Source organism: Anguilla anguilla, chromosome 9 (assembly GCF_013347855.1).
Source record: "Anguilla anguilla isolate fAngAng1 chromosome 9, fAngAng1.pri, whole genome shotgun sequence".
In the NCBI taxonomy this organism is placed as follows: Eukaryota; Metazoa; Chordata; class Actinopteri; order Anguilliformes; family Anguillidae; genus Anguilla; species Anguilla anguilla.
The window spans coordinates 39,863,242-39,879,895 of NC_049209.1; the positions used below are offsets into that span (position 1 = coordinate 39,863,242).

The 16,654-nt window shown below is 39.2% G+C and overlaps 1 protein-coding gene across 3 annotated transcripts in view; it reads left to right on the forward strand.

Annotated features, from left to right (window-relative positions):
* Positions 1-16,654, forward strand: part of LOC118235586 (contactin-5-like) — a 350,615-nt gene that overhangs the window by 173,168 nt on the left and 160,793 nt on the right. For all 3 annotated transcript variants that reach the window (XM_035433068.1, XM_035433066.1, XM_035433067.1), the window contains exon 3: positions 5,522-5,734. In XM_035433068.1, coding sequence (XP_035288959.1) covers positions 5,522-5,734 — 213 coding nt within the window. The remainder of the gene's footprint in view (positions 1-5,521; positions 5,735-16,654) is intronic.

Here is a 16,654-nt window from a genome sequence, read left to right on the forward strand (position 1 = left end):
GACTCAAAAAACCCTACATTGAGGGCCATTCTTCAAGGCCAATCCTCCTTTTTTTTCATGTTTGTACTGTATCTGCACCATTATATCTTAGCTGATAGTTTTTAGTTGAGTTTTTTTTTTTTTTTGAGTGAGTTGTTTTTGTTAATCATTACCAGGCTTGGTTATCGTCTGGAATGCTGTGCTTGTGTACTGATAATTGATATAACAGAAATTATGCAGAAAATAATTTTTTTTAAAAGACAAAGTTTGGAAAAGGTATGTAAAAGAGAATAGTGCAGTTAGCAGTCTTGGATAGCAACTCCTGAATACAACTACCATTGTTGTACCAACAAGGCTAGTCATGTCATACAGATCGCCACTGTTCTCTGATGCTGAAAACTCTGAGGAGACCCAACCACTTGTATGCACATGAGGAGGAAAACCTTACTTCATTGAAGAAAACATACAGTTAATAAATATGTGCCCCTGTCTCTATAACAGCCATATAGAAGTGAAGGTCTTGAAACCTCAGAGCTCAACTCATGGAGTTGACTTTGGTACCCATAGGCCATAGGAACATTCACTGCAAGCATAAATAGGTAAACTTAATTACACAGGAGCTTCTTTGACATACATCTGTTGTAGTCATTCCACATTCAGGAGTAGAATAGGAGTAAGAGCATTTGCCACCTCCAATGGCAGTGCTGCAGGACTGAATACAATCACACAGAGGAATCGGTACTGGAGTGATGTTCCAAAAGCTGCACAGCAGCAGTGATTCATGTGGTCTTACACTTATGGGGTCCTATTCTAACAGTCAAGGCACAATTTAAAAACAATGCATTAGCACCACAGCCAACTGAATTTGCTCATGGCTGAAGAACAAGTGTGTTATGCGAGGCTTCGTTATCAAATAATCGATGCAAAAATAATCAAAACAAAGGTGAGACTAATTTTAATTTTCATAATTAATTGTCCCCCTCAAGTTTCAAAGTCCTGGCAAAGACCTACACTGCAGCCAACAGGACAGCCTCTTCCTACCAACAGGACATAATTCAACTGTACACACCATCTCAACCACTCCACACTGTTGCGGCAGGGCACTTCCTGCCATCCGTGTGAATGGTTCTTGCTTGTCCCGATCACGGAGCTTCTCCACCCTATCTCCCCAGTGGTGGAACTCCCCTCTACGAACTGCTCAATACATTGCCCATTTTCTGCCACTGTTGTGAAGACACATCTCTTCAGACTATACATTGACTAACTCTAGTATCACTTTCATATAACACTTGATCTAGCATTTTCATGTTGCATAAGTATCTTCATCCTGCACTTCATGTTGTACTTATATCTTCATGTTGTAGCTCTTTATCATATCTCTTGTAAGAATGCCTCACTTCTAGTTTATGACTTGCCATGATTTTACTGATTTAGCCAATGCTTACTGTGTGAACTGGCCTTGATGTTCATGGCTATGGAAACTGACACTTAATGACTATTGTACCTTATCTGACCTTTCTTCTGCAGTTGTTGTTCCAATGACTTTTGGAATGCACTTATTGTACATTGCTTTGGATAAAGGTGTCTGCCAAATAAAATGTAATAATAATAATAATAATAATAATAATAATATGTTTAATGCTACCATTTAAGATTAAATTAAAATAAAATAATAAAAAATCACAACTTCAACTAAGTTGAATTAATTTCAGACAAGGCTTGGTAAGATGAATGTACACTCACTGGAGACTCCTCAGCCAAGTCCCTGCTCTCTCATGTATTTTTTGCATCCATTCATTATACACAGCTTTTTTTACTTGATATACAAAGTTCATTTTTTAACTGTCACTGCAGTGAAGTGGAATACATAATTGGACGCCATATGAGGAAGCGCTACAGGCATTTTGTACATCCGTTTATACAACTGTGCACTGAGGGCTATATTTGATTGTACCAACCAACTGGTCCAAACACCTGAAACACATTTTTAACATTCCAAAGGTTCCCTCAATCATTGACCTAGCTGTGCCGAATGCACACATGAAAGAAAGTTATCAGTGTATTCACTGTAAGTCCTCTGCCTGTAAATGTGCTCCCTGTAGCCACTCCTCATATGGCGTCCCATTATGCACTGGAGACTCTGATACCATAGGTATCAGTGTGTGTGAGTGAGTGGAGTGAGTGAAATGTGTGCCCTGCGATAGATTGGCGACCTCTCCAGGGTGTATTCCTGCCTTTTTCCCAATGCACACTGGCATACGCTTCAGCACCCCCCGCGACCCTGCTCAGGATAAGTGGGTATAGATAATGCATGGATGGGTAAAACAACATTGCTTTAATAGAACCTGGCTGTTTACTGCACTCTCAGTTGTTTAACAGTAAAATCATGTTTAGTTGTTTATGGCAGGTTATTTTGAAGGTTAAGGGCAGATATGGCTCCCCTCTCCATGGGTGGTTATCTGTGGAAGTCTTCAGTAATTTTTACAGCCGGGTGCTCCTGAGTCAGCCATCAGCCAGATGATAGGGGCTCCCAGGTCAGAGAACACCAGCCAGGGGTGGACAGGGGATTGGCCTTAGAATCAATGGCCAACTTCTTTCAACCCTGCAGCAATAGGAATTTTTAAAAGTTTGGAATACACTCAAACTTATAGTATCTTTTCCCTATAATACAAATGTATTAGTCAGTGCCTTGTTAATGCAGGTAAACCTGAGTGTAAATAGAATATAAATAACAATGATCAATTAATACAATCCATCTGCACTTTACCCATACATTTGCATGAATGTACATTCATAAATTAATGAAAGTGGAAAAAATTGTTACTCTTCTAATATTTATCAAGAAAATATTAAATTACTCATATTTTTTTAAAATGTGGGTGTTGAAAAAAATGGTGCATGAACTACTTGTTTATAAATATGGAGTGATTAATATGCTTTGAAGAAAATTCAAAGTGAAGATATAGCTATGACACAAAAAATCTTCATACAGCTTGACAGACAACAGCTGCCTGCCTTCCTGCCTTCAGATTTTCCCCAGACCCAACCATATACAGTCCCAAGATTACATCCCCCCATCTCTCACTCAGTTTTGAATTTAACAGGAGTACTAGGCAGGGGCAGGAAGGAAAATAGCTGTCCTTGTGAAACAGGGCCAAATGAATCCCTCTGTAGCGTTGTTTTGTTCTACATGGCTTGGTGCACATCCCTCGGTGGTGAGGGTGATTGATTCCAAGCAGACTGGTTGGTTTAAAGGATTGATTTGTTGGCAGATGGAAGACAGGAAGTGCGTGTGGTGTCGGTTGGACGCACCGTCATGGCACCCTAACTAAACCCTCCCTGTTGACAGCTTCAGGATTACTCAGTTTGGCTCACACAGGGCTGGCTCTGGGAGTCAACAGGGAAATAAAGTCATCAAGATCGGCAGGAAGGGAAGCATGAAAATTAAAAACCTGCATTTGAGCAGTGTTTTCTGCCCAGACTATTGGAAGGGGGGCATGGAAAGATGGATTAATTGAGGCAACCGTTGAACCATAACCCAGCTTGTGCTGATTAATGTCTGGTGGGTTTTTGTCCCCAAGAAACAAAATCCTGACAATGGCATATGTTTGCATCAGGACGTTCCCCAGAGTGACCTTTTGCAAGATTAATGCGCAGTCTTAAGCTCCTCTTGCACAAACACAATGGGATGAACAGGCTTGCTGGCGTGTGTGCTGAGAGCCTACTGGATCATTTGCCCTTGTCCTGAGCAAATTTCACAGCCAAGTTTCAAACAGCTGCCTCATTCTCAGGAGTCCATTGGTTAACCCTGTCAGGTGCACGAAACAGCTGGAGGATATATTTTATATGAAAAAATTGGCAAATTCTGGTCAGTATGGTACCGTGTTTCTGTAAGACTAAAACCCTGTTAAAATTATATTTATTCCTTAAACAATTGTGTCATCAAATATACAACTTTCCAGGTTATTAGAATAACAAGTTTGATTAAATTGCATTACATTATACAACTTTAGTAGCTTGGTGTAAACTTTGCGGAAAGTATGCATGCATGTTTTTCTTCTCTGGAAATAAAAACTACTGCAAAGCATGTAATTACATTTATGCATTGGTGCAGCAGGTTCTCTTATAAATTTCAGTATGGCCCATCAGAACAAGTCCTTTTGTCCAAAGGTGCAATGGCAGTGCTTTGCCAGGATTCAAACCTGAAATGTACTGATGCTCAGTAAGCAATCTGAGTCTGAAAATATTTAAAATGTGGCGCAGTGTGGGTTACATTTGGCTCGGGTGTATACATTTGGTAATGAAATCATTGAAAAAATGTCTTTAATGACATTCTCCCTCTCACATGTGAGGAGAGAATATAGACATGCGAAAGGTCACATTAGCAAATTTCATAAGAGAGCTTTTAATTAGGATCTGATAAATGCCAATGAACCTATTCATGTCACCTGATTGCCAGCCCCTGGGAAATGAAAAGACCAAAAAATAGAAAAGTTAATCCATCCCAAAATTGACCTCCATTTTAACGAAGGTCAAGATTCTCACCACACTGAAGATAAAATGGCAGCGTTGTTGTGTGGTGAAAGGGAGGATGATATTAAACAGATTTTCTCATTAGATTCCCAAAGCTTCTGCGTATTTGTTTGGCAGTTTGATGTACCATATTGTTGCTGAGTCTGGAGCTGTTAAATTTTAATTGGAAAGTGAGCATTACTATTTCTTAGCCTCTACAATCATCAACGTGTGGATATTACTAGGAATCCATTTAATCACTTCACATATTCGTTTGATTTGTTACAACAAAAGAGTCACCAGTACCTTTCCTCAAAAGTACTGCAGTACTGCTACTCTATAAGCTTCTATAAGGACATAATAAGGTCTTTCATGTGAGCTATTTAACTCCTCCATAAAAAGTACACAAAACCTTCAAAAGTAATACATACAGTAAGTGTTTATAAATGGCATATGATGTGTTACACTCTCAAGGGTTCTTTGGCTTGTCTCTATAGGAGAACTCTTTATAGTTCTTAATGGAACCCTGTATGGAAAGTACAAAAAGTGAAAGCCTCCAGATTGAACCATTTTGCCTGATGAAGAACCCTTGAACTAGACATAGAGCTCTGGAGGCACAGAGCAGACTTTTGGAAACATTTCTTCTGGGAGTGCATATCACCACTGATGTAGCCTTGATATGACATTACCATATGGCACACCCCATAAGCCTATTTTCAGGGTGCTGGGTAAAATTCTAAGGACCAGGACCAAATTTTCTCTGTGTGTATCATTCAAAACTTACCACAATTTCACGGACCATTGGGACCCTGGACAACATATCTGGTGCCCCCCCTCCCCTCGATGGCGGTCCTGCCTATTTGTAATTATTGACTGAAGTTTTCTGGAAGCATACGTACTGTTTTTGAAGGTATTATGCACTGCTTATGAAGGAACCACTGCAAGTTTATACAGTTCTGCAACAGTTTCTGTTTGTTGTGTGTAGCTGCTGTGAGACGTGATGGGATTTCCCCTGTATTTTTCCTGGCAGAGTTTTGTGTGGCGGTGGGCGGGCGATCTGCATCCTATGCTGCGGTTCTGAGGCTGAAGCAGGACAGCTCCTCATCACTGTTGGCCTCCCGGGAAAGGGCCCGGCACGACCGCGGCGTGGGATCCTCCATCGCTCTCGACTGGCCAACCTTATCCAGACCTCACCTGTCAGCCCACAGCATGCACAGCTCCCTGGAGAACTACAGGAGTGAGGGTGAGTGAGTGAGTGAGTGAGTGAGAGAGAGAGAGAGAGAGAGAGAGAGAGAGAGGGAAAAGATAGTTGGAGAGAAGCAGATGGGGAAAAGAAAGGTGAGAGAGATAAGGAGTGAGGGTGTGAGAGAGGGACTGAGAGAGAGAGAGGGCAGATGGAGAGAAAGCAAAAAAGATAGAGGGAGGGTAGCGGAAAGGTGAGAGAGATAAAGAAGGGGGGGAGAGAGAAAATGAAAAACAGAGAGATGGAGAATAAAATGTATTTTGAGGGAAAAACCTTCCCTCCTGAGAATGACATGCTGTGGTGTGCCCTACATGTTGTGCCGACATTTGGCTGGGTGTGTTTGTCTCAGAGGTGAGACAGCGTTGCATAGAGATTCTCCTGGGTAGGAGAAGTGCCCCAATACAGCAGAGCTGAGTGAGAAGGGACTGTTTTCAATTCATGTATGACATGATGAGGGCTGATAAAAATGCTGCTATAACACTTGTTTAATATACATGAGTGGAGTCAGTAGGCAAAACAAAACTGGAACTATTTTGGAATTTTTGGGGGAAGCGTCTTCAGTTGTGTTGTTTTGTTTTTATTTCAATAGTCACAAAGAAGGATTGTTGGGTGGTTAGTTCCATTTAAGTTCAGTCAATAAATGAAATGAAATTCAATTAATCAGTTGAAAAGCCTGCGAGAGCATTGTGGCCACTTTTCAATTTAATTATTGAATTTCAAGTCATGTCCTGAATTGAGTGAATTGAAGTAAAATTGACCCCACCCCTGACAGAGGTATACTTTAGAACATAAGAATGCATAGCGTTGATTACAGGACAATCAGACCATGTAGGATTGTCATTTACCTGCAGTTTAGAGAATATCCAGCCCTGCATCATCCCTGGACATGAATATGCTGAGAGTCTCTGCTCTATACAATATGAGGAATGTATGATGTACGTTTAATTGAACATGCAGCTGATTGCAGGTGTCTTGCGGGCTCTTACCATTAATTCCTTCTGAAAAGTCCCATTTAAAATGGGATTAGACCAATGCACAATTTAAGCAGTCATTAAGGATGCTTCCATGAATGAGGGGAATAGGATAAGTCATTTTATAGTAGTTTAATGTGCCTAGCAGCCTGTTAATAAATCTTGGGAAATAATGTGTATTACATTAGTCTGTACAAAGGTACAGCCACTTTTAAAAGCACTTTTATTAAAGCATTCTGTGGCAAAGATTTCTTTCCAATTGGACACAGAGATCACAGCAATGTCCGGCTGTTCCCTGGCACTGCTTTTGACACTACAGGAGCAGAGTTTTGATCATAATATTTGATAACGTTATAATACATAATACCAAGAACAGACCATTCAACCCAGCTAGGCCTGTCAGTTGCCTACAGTCTGGAGAGCATTATATCAAGCCTGGACTTGAAAACACCAAGTCTCTCTGTACACCTATGCCCTCTGTTCTGCAGACAGAACTCACCCTGAAAAGTGCTTGTGGTTAAATTTGTTAATTCCTTTTATTAATTTAAATCAATGAAACGCGGTGTCCTCCTCCCCCAGGCCCATTTTTCTAAGCCTGAATAGATTGCATTGTCTTTCCTTATAACTTTTTCATATCACTTCCTACCAGGAATCAGTTTTGTTGCTCTTTTCTTTACTTTTTCCCAGAACTACACAAAATGCAACATGGTGCCCAGAACTGCAGATAACACTGTAAATGTGGTCTGACAAAAGCATTTTATAACATATATATATATAATTATTTGATTTAAACTCAGAACTTTGTGCAATTTATCCCAGAATACTTTAGCCTTTTTCTGCTCCAGCAGAATGCTTGCATCCTAATAGACTTTGATCTACTGCTACTCCCAAGCCCTTTTCAAAGTGTAATCAAGTCTTTCCTTGTAACGCTTACACTTCATAATAAGAATTCATTCTTTGTACTTTGTTAGACCTTCTATGTCCTTGTAATAGCTTTGTGCCCAAAACTGCACAGAAAGCTCTAAATGTGATCAGAAAAAAGCATTGTATGACATGAATGAAATCATTAATGTGGATGCTGTGGGGAGAGATGGGAACTGTGATATTGATTTTACAGGACTTGGTAAAATGTATCCCCCCCTTTTTTGGAATGATGTTCTGGAGTACAAAAGTTAATTAGGGTGGAAAATGTGTTCAGTTTTTTTCCGTAGTTATTAATCCCATTTTTGTTAGTGTCTATATATGCATTGGTGAACTTTGCACATTGTGCTCAGTACACCTTCCAGGCATGTCTTAACATCAGTATTGGCAAGAAAAAAAATAAAAATTCAGGTAGAGAAACTGGGAAGGTCCAAGCATGATGTGCCATTCATCCATAACTTTGCAGAAAACTTTCTCTGAGAAAGGATGGTCACTTTAATTCTGGAGTTCAATGACAGTAATAACAATTAACGAGGGGTAGTGGAACAGTGTTTGAGTTTGTCTAGATTCCTGATGGGGGTGGGGGAGCTTATCCCTGAGATATCCTGAAACTTTAAAAATAAGAATTCATTTAATTTCTTCTATTTTCATGATTTAATCAAAACAACTTTTTCTCAAATCAAGTTGCTTCACAGCTGAAAAAATTGCACTAATGTATCTGGAATGTTGAATAATAAAACAAATCATGGTCAGTCACTGATTAGACAGTAATGGCATGATCTTCTCACTTGCAAGTCAGGTTACGAACTCAACAGGATTCTCACTACATATTTGGGTCAGAAGGTGAACTATCTATTTGCTAACCTGGAACATGAAATAGCAAAAGTTAAATTGAGCCCTTTTCTCATCTATAACAAATGTTCATGAACTCCAGGCTTAGTCTTAGAGCAAACCCTTTCTGTAGGGCAGATCGGGGGAGGACAGCCATGTATTAGCTAGCTATATATTGGCTTGTGAGGAGACAATATAAGAGCCAGTCCACCAGGACCAGCAGTTAGCCACTACTGTTAGCTGTAGCACCACTTGCAGCCCTGATGGCCCAGTCAAATTACGCCAATTTCCAAAAGAAGCTCCACAGAACTCTATTTTCAGAAAATATCCATGCAAAAATGTGTTACTGAAATGTAATTCTTGAATTGTAGCTGTTATGAGCATTATGATTGGTTTAAATATTTTGTTTTGATATTTTTCACACATGAGTCATGGGCCTGATGCAGAGACTGCATGCACCCTATTATGGCTACCATAACAGGCTTAAAGATACCATGTAATTAAAATGACACCATGCGAGTACAGGACAAAAATATTCTATGAACACATGGGCTGAGTTCAATCTCAGAAAACAGTGGTTCATGGGCCACTAAGTCTCAGAGCAAGTCTAAACCATGCTAGAGCCAGCTGTGGCTGGTTGCTTTATAGGTTGAGACACAATTGCCAATTGCATCGCTCATAGTATGAAAGGGTTCAGTTGGTTAGTTGGTTAGGTCCATGTTTTACCGTTCTCTAGTCACCCCCTCTGCTTGATAGCGCACCTATGGACTACATGTCAAAGCCGCATATGAAAGTTCCTCCGACTCTACTGTAGGTAAGCTTACCTGTAGTCTACTCTGTGATAATAAGCAGGCTTGCGACACCACATGTTTTGGAGGAAAACTGCAGATGGCTAGACTCTCCTGAAACAGCAATGGAGTTTGCGCATTAATGGACATTCCAAATTTAGAGTGGGAATTGGGTAGATTCAGCCCCACATTGGGTGCCAAATTGATTTAAAATAAAATATAAAAAGAACAGTGGTTTAAAAACTGGAAATGCACTAAGTGAGGGGCATTGTAAAACAGGGAATATACGGAGGCAGTTTTGGAGTCACCATGTCAAACTCTTGCACAGCAAGGGCACATGGAAGACGATCAGTCAGCCAACCGGGGCAACTTTTTTCAATAGAGGTGTACATAGAGGTGTTTATTGATTTGACTTTTGTGCACACCAGTACCTGGTGACATGTGAATGAAGCCTTTTTGGTTGACGTAATGTGAAAAACTATGTGAATAACAACAGTGGGGACCAGTGGTGGAGCTTGAGTATTAGGACTAGGGGTGCGGAGCTGTGTCTGTGTCTCAACGATGCATGTCAGTATCATCATATCGTACTTTGTTACAGAAATCTAGCTCATAGACTATGACCACAGCAATCGTGCACAAACACGGTCAGGCTAACCAAAACGTTTCTGACGCACCAAATTATAGGTATCACCAGTAGTCCTTTAATGATTGAAAATGAATATCCTGCCTAGATGGCCACAGACCAAAACACGGCTGGTGACAATAGCCCAATCAACTCTTCTGTGAGAGAAGAGTGAAGTAGTTTTTGTTTGTTTAATCACCCTAGCTATCATGTTCATACTCAAAAGAGACAGGGTGATTAATTGCTGAAGTAATTGTGTCTTGTGCTTTTAGCTGCCTTTTTAGATGCTATGCCTACATTTAGGTTAGGGAACAACAGGTGCACAATTGTAAAGCGTTACTTTCACAATATTTTAAGCATGAGTGTGAAAATGCGTTCATATCTGTGCTGCACTGTCCTCTAACTGACCTGCCAGTTTGGGGTCTCTCCATTGAACTCTATAAGCCTAATAAAAAGAAATTGGAAACTTTTGCAATGGAGCAGTGGTAGCTCAGGATAACCATTAATGTCGAGCCCTGTAATGCATGTTTATGATGTGATATGACTATGCATTACATGAATGCTTGCTTGTACAGCCAGTAAACTTTAAAAGCTAGAAATGAAGAAATTTTCTTATGAATGCTATGTGTTCTTATCTGATCAGCTAGCAAATATGCAAGCAAAGTTGTTCTAGTTACCTGTTTCACAAACAATTCATATTGAAATAAAATGCTATCTGTTCAACTGGCCTACCACAAGAAACACACCTCACTGAGGCAGCAATGTTAGTGGAGTCACTTGATCAGTTCTGAGAAGTTCTGACCATTCTGAGCCACTGAGGCTGTTTATAATTACTTTTCTCTGCATTAATGTTAGCCAGTGGCTATATGATGGTATTCATTCATAAGCTTGCCTTGCTCAGTGAACAAATAACTGTTCCCTCATACAAGAGTTGATACGGATATCCTCCACATTCCAATAAATTAACAAAAATAAAAGTTTGTCTCTGGTTAATTCATTGCCATTTTTCTTTGCTTTTCTAAAGGACACATCAACAGCGAAACACGATCCGCTCTACTTGTCACTGTAATGAAATAAATACAGAAGTATGTGGGTCTTTAAAATCAATTGACAGTATTACTATTTCTACTGCTAGTTAAAAATGAGACAATACGTGTTTTTTTAGTTATTTCACGTGTTGTAGCCTACCACCTACAATATTACAGTCAATTTGGCTACATAAATTTGCACTGTCATTCTAGACTACAGTAAAGCAAGCATGAACATTCAGTCAGCAGTTTTCTAGTCAATTTTCTCTGTTGTTCTTTTAAAACACAACCTCCGCTAATGGTGGGGACCCTCAAATCAGCAGCATGGCTATGCTGACCATCAACCCCAGAAGAGTGATGGTTACTGATGCTTTTACCGTCAACCGCAACAGGGGTTTGGTCCTGCTGTGGGAAATATCTGTTTGAGAGTAACATTTATTTTGTCAAATTACGGTTTGTGGGTCATGCAGTGTATTTATATCATGTTGACAAAACGTTTCTGTTATTCCTATTAGTACACTATTTGACCAAAAGTATCTGGACACCCTTTGGTTTAGGGCTGTTTTTTATGGTTTGGGCTAGGCTAGGCTCTTTAGTTCTAGTGAATCTTAATGCTACAGCATACAATCACATTCTAGACGATTTTGTGATTCCCCTACAATTTGGAGAAGGCCCTGGCCGTGTTTCAGCATGAAAATGGTTTTGTCGAAAAGGGTATGGAGAAATTCACTGGTCTGTACAGAGCCCTGACCTCAACCCCATCCAACACCTTTGGGATCAATTGGAAAGGCAACTGTGAACCAAGCCTAATTGCCCAATCATTGTTCTTTGGGCTAAATGGAAGCAAATCCCTGCATTAATGCCCCAACATCCAGTATAAAGCCTTCCCAGATGAGTGGAGGCTGTTATAGCAGCAAAGGGTGGACTAACTCTATATTAATGCCCATAATTTTGAATGAGATGTTGGATGTCAGGTGTCCACATAATTTTGGTCATGTAGTGTATGTTGACAGAAATCTAAATTGGGTCCATGCATTCATTTCTGAGTGTGCGAGATGGCAGTCGCCTTTTGCAACCAGTATCTATTAAAATCACTGCAAAGATGTTGTCATAGTTATATATGTGCTTGAGGGCTGTAAATAGCTGGCTATTAATTTGTACAAGCAAATCTCAGAACTGCTTAGAAGATACTGTACTTGAAGTCCATGATGTAGTATAATATGCATTGCCATGGGTTGTGCGTGGTCATAATTATGCATGCATGCACTCCATGGTGTGTACATTTAATCAGTCTTCGCAAACAGACAAAAGTACCCCCTGCTGCCTGTCAAAATTCTCACTCTTTTGCCCCGCATGGGTTTACGCTAGAAGGTGTTCATGTAGAGGGGCCTGTAGGGGAAAGTTCTGGATACATTCCAAGCGGCATCACAGACATACTGTATTTATTGACATTTACATATAGTCGATTTTATGCAGAGTGACTTGCAAAGTTCATAAAAAAGGTTTGGTTAAGAGCAGAAACAATGGCACATTATTAGCATCACACCCAATAGCAAGTTTAATTTTGCAAACCTACTGCATAACGCTAAGAGCCATAAAAAATGCAAGATGGAGTTTGAGGGTACCAGCATTTTAAGTTAACAGCAGCCACCAGCCAAATGCTGGTACATTTTTGATTGTGGCTGGTAAGATTTTCTGCTCCAGCAGCCACTTTGGCAGGTAACCAACCAGGTTGTGTTATATTGTAAAAGGTAATGTGGCAGATACTATGAAAATGGTTGAAAATGGTTGATCCACAAGCCATTATAGCCAGTAGGTAAAAAAAGTTAATTTCATGCCTTGGGTGGCACAGTGTAACTTAATTTGAGTGTTCTATCATAGTATATGTTACATTTTCATATGGCTATCCTGGGATTATCCTGGCAATAGCTCAGTATTTAAGATGTGGAAGAGTCAGTTTGTTGGCATTTGCTGAGAAAAGATAATTTGAGAATGTGGTGAAAAATAGACGGAATAGCTCGGCTGGCCTGTCCATTGCCGGGATATTATTCTAGATACTTAGTAAACATTTATTATGTTCATGGGCAAATTTGGTTGGCTGTCATGTCAAGCCGTTACAAAGAAACAATTTCACAAGAATTTAGCAAATTTAACAGGTAGAAATATGTTGTTATTTTTAATGTTGTTATTCAACATAGACTGACATGTATTCACCTTTCCATAAAAAAATCAAGAAAAGCTAGGGAAAATAGGACAGAAAATAAAAACATAATAGATGATAAACCCTATTTTGTTTAGTGCGGTTCATTATAAAATCCCATAAACATTTCAGGGCAGAACTAGCCTCTACAGCCCCTGATCCAAAGCTGCTCCATGCTCAAAAAAGAAAAAAACGAATTATTGGATTAATTTAACAGAATTATGGAGAGTGGGTGCACACAAGATTAGTGACTAGTATATGTGACTTAAACTCAGTCAACTAAAGTACTTGTAAATGTACTTACAGTAATCAGTTGAAGTCACAAATATACTCAATAATATTGCATATGTAATTCTATTACATAAATCAGATGATTAATTTTTTGAGCGCAGGTTCTGAGCTGGAGACCAAAAAAAAAAAGTACTTAAATTTAATTTCAGTATGAATTGTAATGCACCGCTCAGATTTTTCATACAGTATGTATTCATGAGGTGTCTCAAGTTCAGCATTTGACATAATTTAACCAGTCCAGCATAACAGTTTAAAATGTAGTAACAGGGAAAGCGAACAGTAGAATCTTTCATTTTCACTGTGGTAATTGTGTTACACAGGACTGTGAGGCTTATTAATGTAAAGTAGTTGAAGGCCCTCTTGACTCGACCTCTCTTGGCAATCTATGCTCATGCTCTGTAGCTTTCCATGTTTAGAAATGGGTATGTGCACATCTTTATGATTCTACAGTGTGCGGCATAGTTCTATTATGAGGAAGTATAAGTCATAGCAAAAGCTACAGGTGGAAAATGGATGGATTCTGCTAGATTTAAAAAAAAATATATTTTTATTGTGCTTTGAACAGTTTCAGTGTTATCAAAATCATGGCTTGGGAAAATGTATAGTTGCTTAAAATGACCCTATTTGTGGCCACCTCTCTGTTTCATTTAATTTGCATCAGGTTAAATGATGAAATCAGTATTGCTGGAGATGGTCAGGGATCCCTTAAGTCCTTGAAATCCTTAAAAGTGTTTATTATTATTTTATTTTTTGCAAGGCTTTTTCATAGGTGCATCTTTACAAATTATACAAATTCACAAACTGGTCACAGTTTGATGGCTTGATTTTCCATTTTAAATATTGAACCGTAGTGTAAGTCCCTTATTTGGTCATTCATCTGCAGTTAAACAGAAAAGACTGAAAATTGTTAAGGAGTCCTTAAGATCAACATTTACATTTCACTTACTACAAGAACCCTGTGATAGTAGAAGGCTCCACATCACAAATTATATTAAGAATTCTGTATGTGCTGTATCAAGCTACAATATTTTGTTCTATTGTCCTGATTTCTGTCATTTGTCAGCTGTTACTTTGTCCCCGACAAAGGGGCGACATAGCTGAGGAGGTAAGAGCGGTTGTCTGGCAGTCGGAGGGTTGCCGGTTCGATCCCCGCCCTGGGCGTGTCGTAGTGTCCCTGAGCAAGACACCTAACCCCTAACTGCTCTGGTGAATGCGAGGCATCAATTATAAAGCGCTTTGGATAAAAGCGCTATATAAATGCAGTCCATTTACCATTTACCATCCCCTGGCTACACTGAAGCATTCCAATTTTGGTTTTCCCCTTGATGCTTGATATGGCTTTTAATGCTGTTGTATTAATGTGGTCATGAATGACAGGTAAAATGACTTTAATGATAGCCACAGCTGCAGTTGTTGCTGTTGTACAGAGTTTATGAAAGTTCTATGACTGCTAAGCCATGGTTCACTTTGCTAAAATTCTGCTTAAAAATGCATTAAATAATCATTTTAAATGTATGCCTAACTTGAATTTGAAGTTATTAGTCAATCACGTGGCAGCAACTCAATGCATTTAGGCATGTGGACAAGGTCAAAATGATCTGCTGAAGTTCAAACTAAGCATCAGAATGGTGAAGAAAAGTGATTTAAGTGACTTTGAATGTGGCATGGTTGTTAGTGCCAGACCGGCTGGTTTGAGTATTTCAGAAACTGCTGATCTACTGGGATTTTCACGCACAACCATCTCTAGGGTTTACAGAGAATGGTCTGAAAAAGAGAAAATATCCAGTGAGCAGCAGTTCTCTGGGTGAAAATGCCTTGTTGATGGCAGAGGTCAGAGGAGAATGGCCAGTGAGATGGGGTTGCTTATGCAATGCATCATAGAACAGGGGTTTTAAAAGTTTCAGAGTTTTTAAGAGATGGGGTTTTAAGAGTAATGTCTGAATGACCCACGCCCCAAGAATAAAGGCCCCATATTCATATCCAAGGACTTTTAATCAGTCAGATGAACTAGTGCTTCCATGTTCTGTTATGTTTCTATTAAAATATTAATTTTCTTAATGTTTTCTCTATTAAATGAAATGATTAATTAAATTGAAAATAGCCACACTGACACCCTTACGCAACATTGGTGTACTGAAGCTGGTTTCTTGGAACAATTTAAACTAGTTAAAAAATGCTGGCCAAATCTTTGGACATTTTATTGGCTGTTATGCTGTTAAAATGAATGATTGAATGAATGAATGAATGAATGACTTAATTAATTAATTAATATATGAATGAATGAATGAATGAATGAATATAAATAAATAATGTGGTGTCTGCAACCCATCAAATAATCACTCTAGAAATAGATTACATTTTTAATTAATTTAATTGAAGTTATACCTGACAGATGAGAACATTGGGGTCCTTATTGCTGAAACTTTAGACACATCTGGGGCTTCTTTAATAAATAGTGCGTACACATAATAAAGGTTATTACGACACTTTCCCCAGTTTATAAAAATAAACTTGATGTGAAAACATGCACACATTTACGCAAACTATGACCCATGCATACACACATTTTGGAGACTGTGGGAATTGGTGACTCTGGCAAAGTAGTGAAATTCAGATATATGTCCTACAGACCTGTTTCACTAATTTCCTTTCACAGCGTATCAAAGTGCACAGCCCTCTGATAATCATATCACTTGTCAGAGGAACATCTAGGCCAAATCAGTTTCTGTCTTTTTCATGTTAGTCTGAAATTCCACATTTAAGCATCCACTGTCCGAAAAACGATAATATCCTCAGTGAGTTTCAGCTTATGCCATCTGGGAGGCGGTATGGAATCTGACAGTACAGATGCATAAGATTGAAGCCTCTTTTATCCCAGAATCCATTTGAATGCTGAATGCAAGATCTAACAATCTGATTTCAATTTGATGAGGGGTTTACTCAAGGAGGTATTTACACATATTCAATTTCTGTATGTTTTGTGTGGATGTGTATGTCTTTCATCTTTGTGTCTATGTGAAACTAACATACATTTCTGTGTGATCAGAAGGTACAGATGTTAATTGTCAGAAGGTACAGAAGTTAATGTTTTTAAGGGCTGAGAGTCGATGGTCATTGTGGTTATTTCTGTAGTAAACCCTGAAAAGTCCCAAACTCTCAGTTCTGTATAGGTATGGGGCATGCTGCCCCACCAAGCCGTAACTTGGCAGGATGGCATACCTACCATCCTAATAAATACACCTGCATGTCAAAATTCCCTTGATTTAAA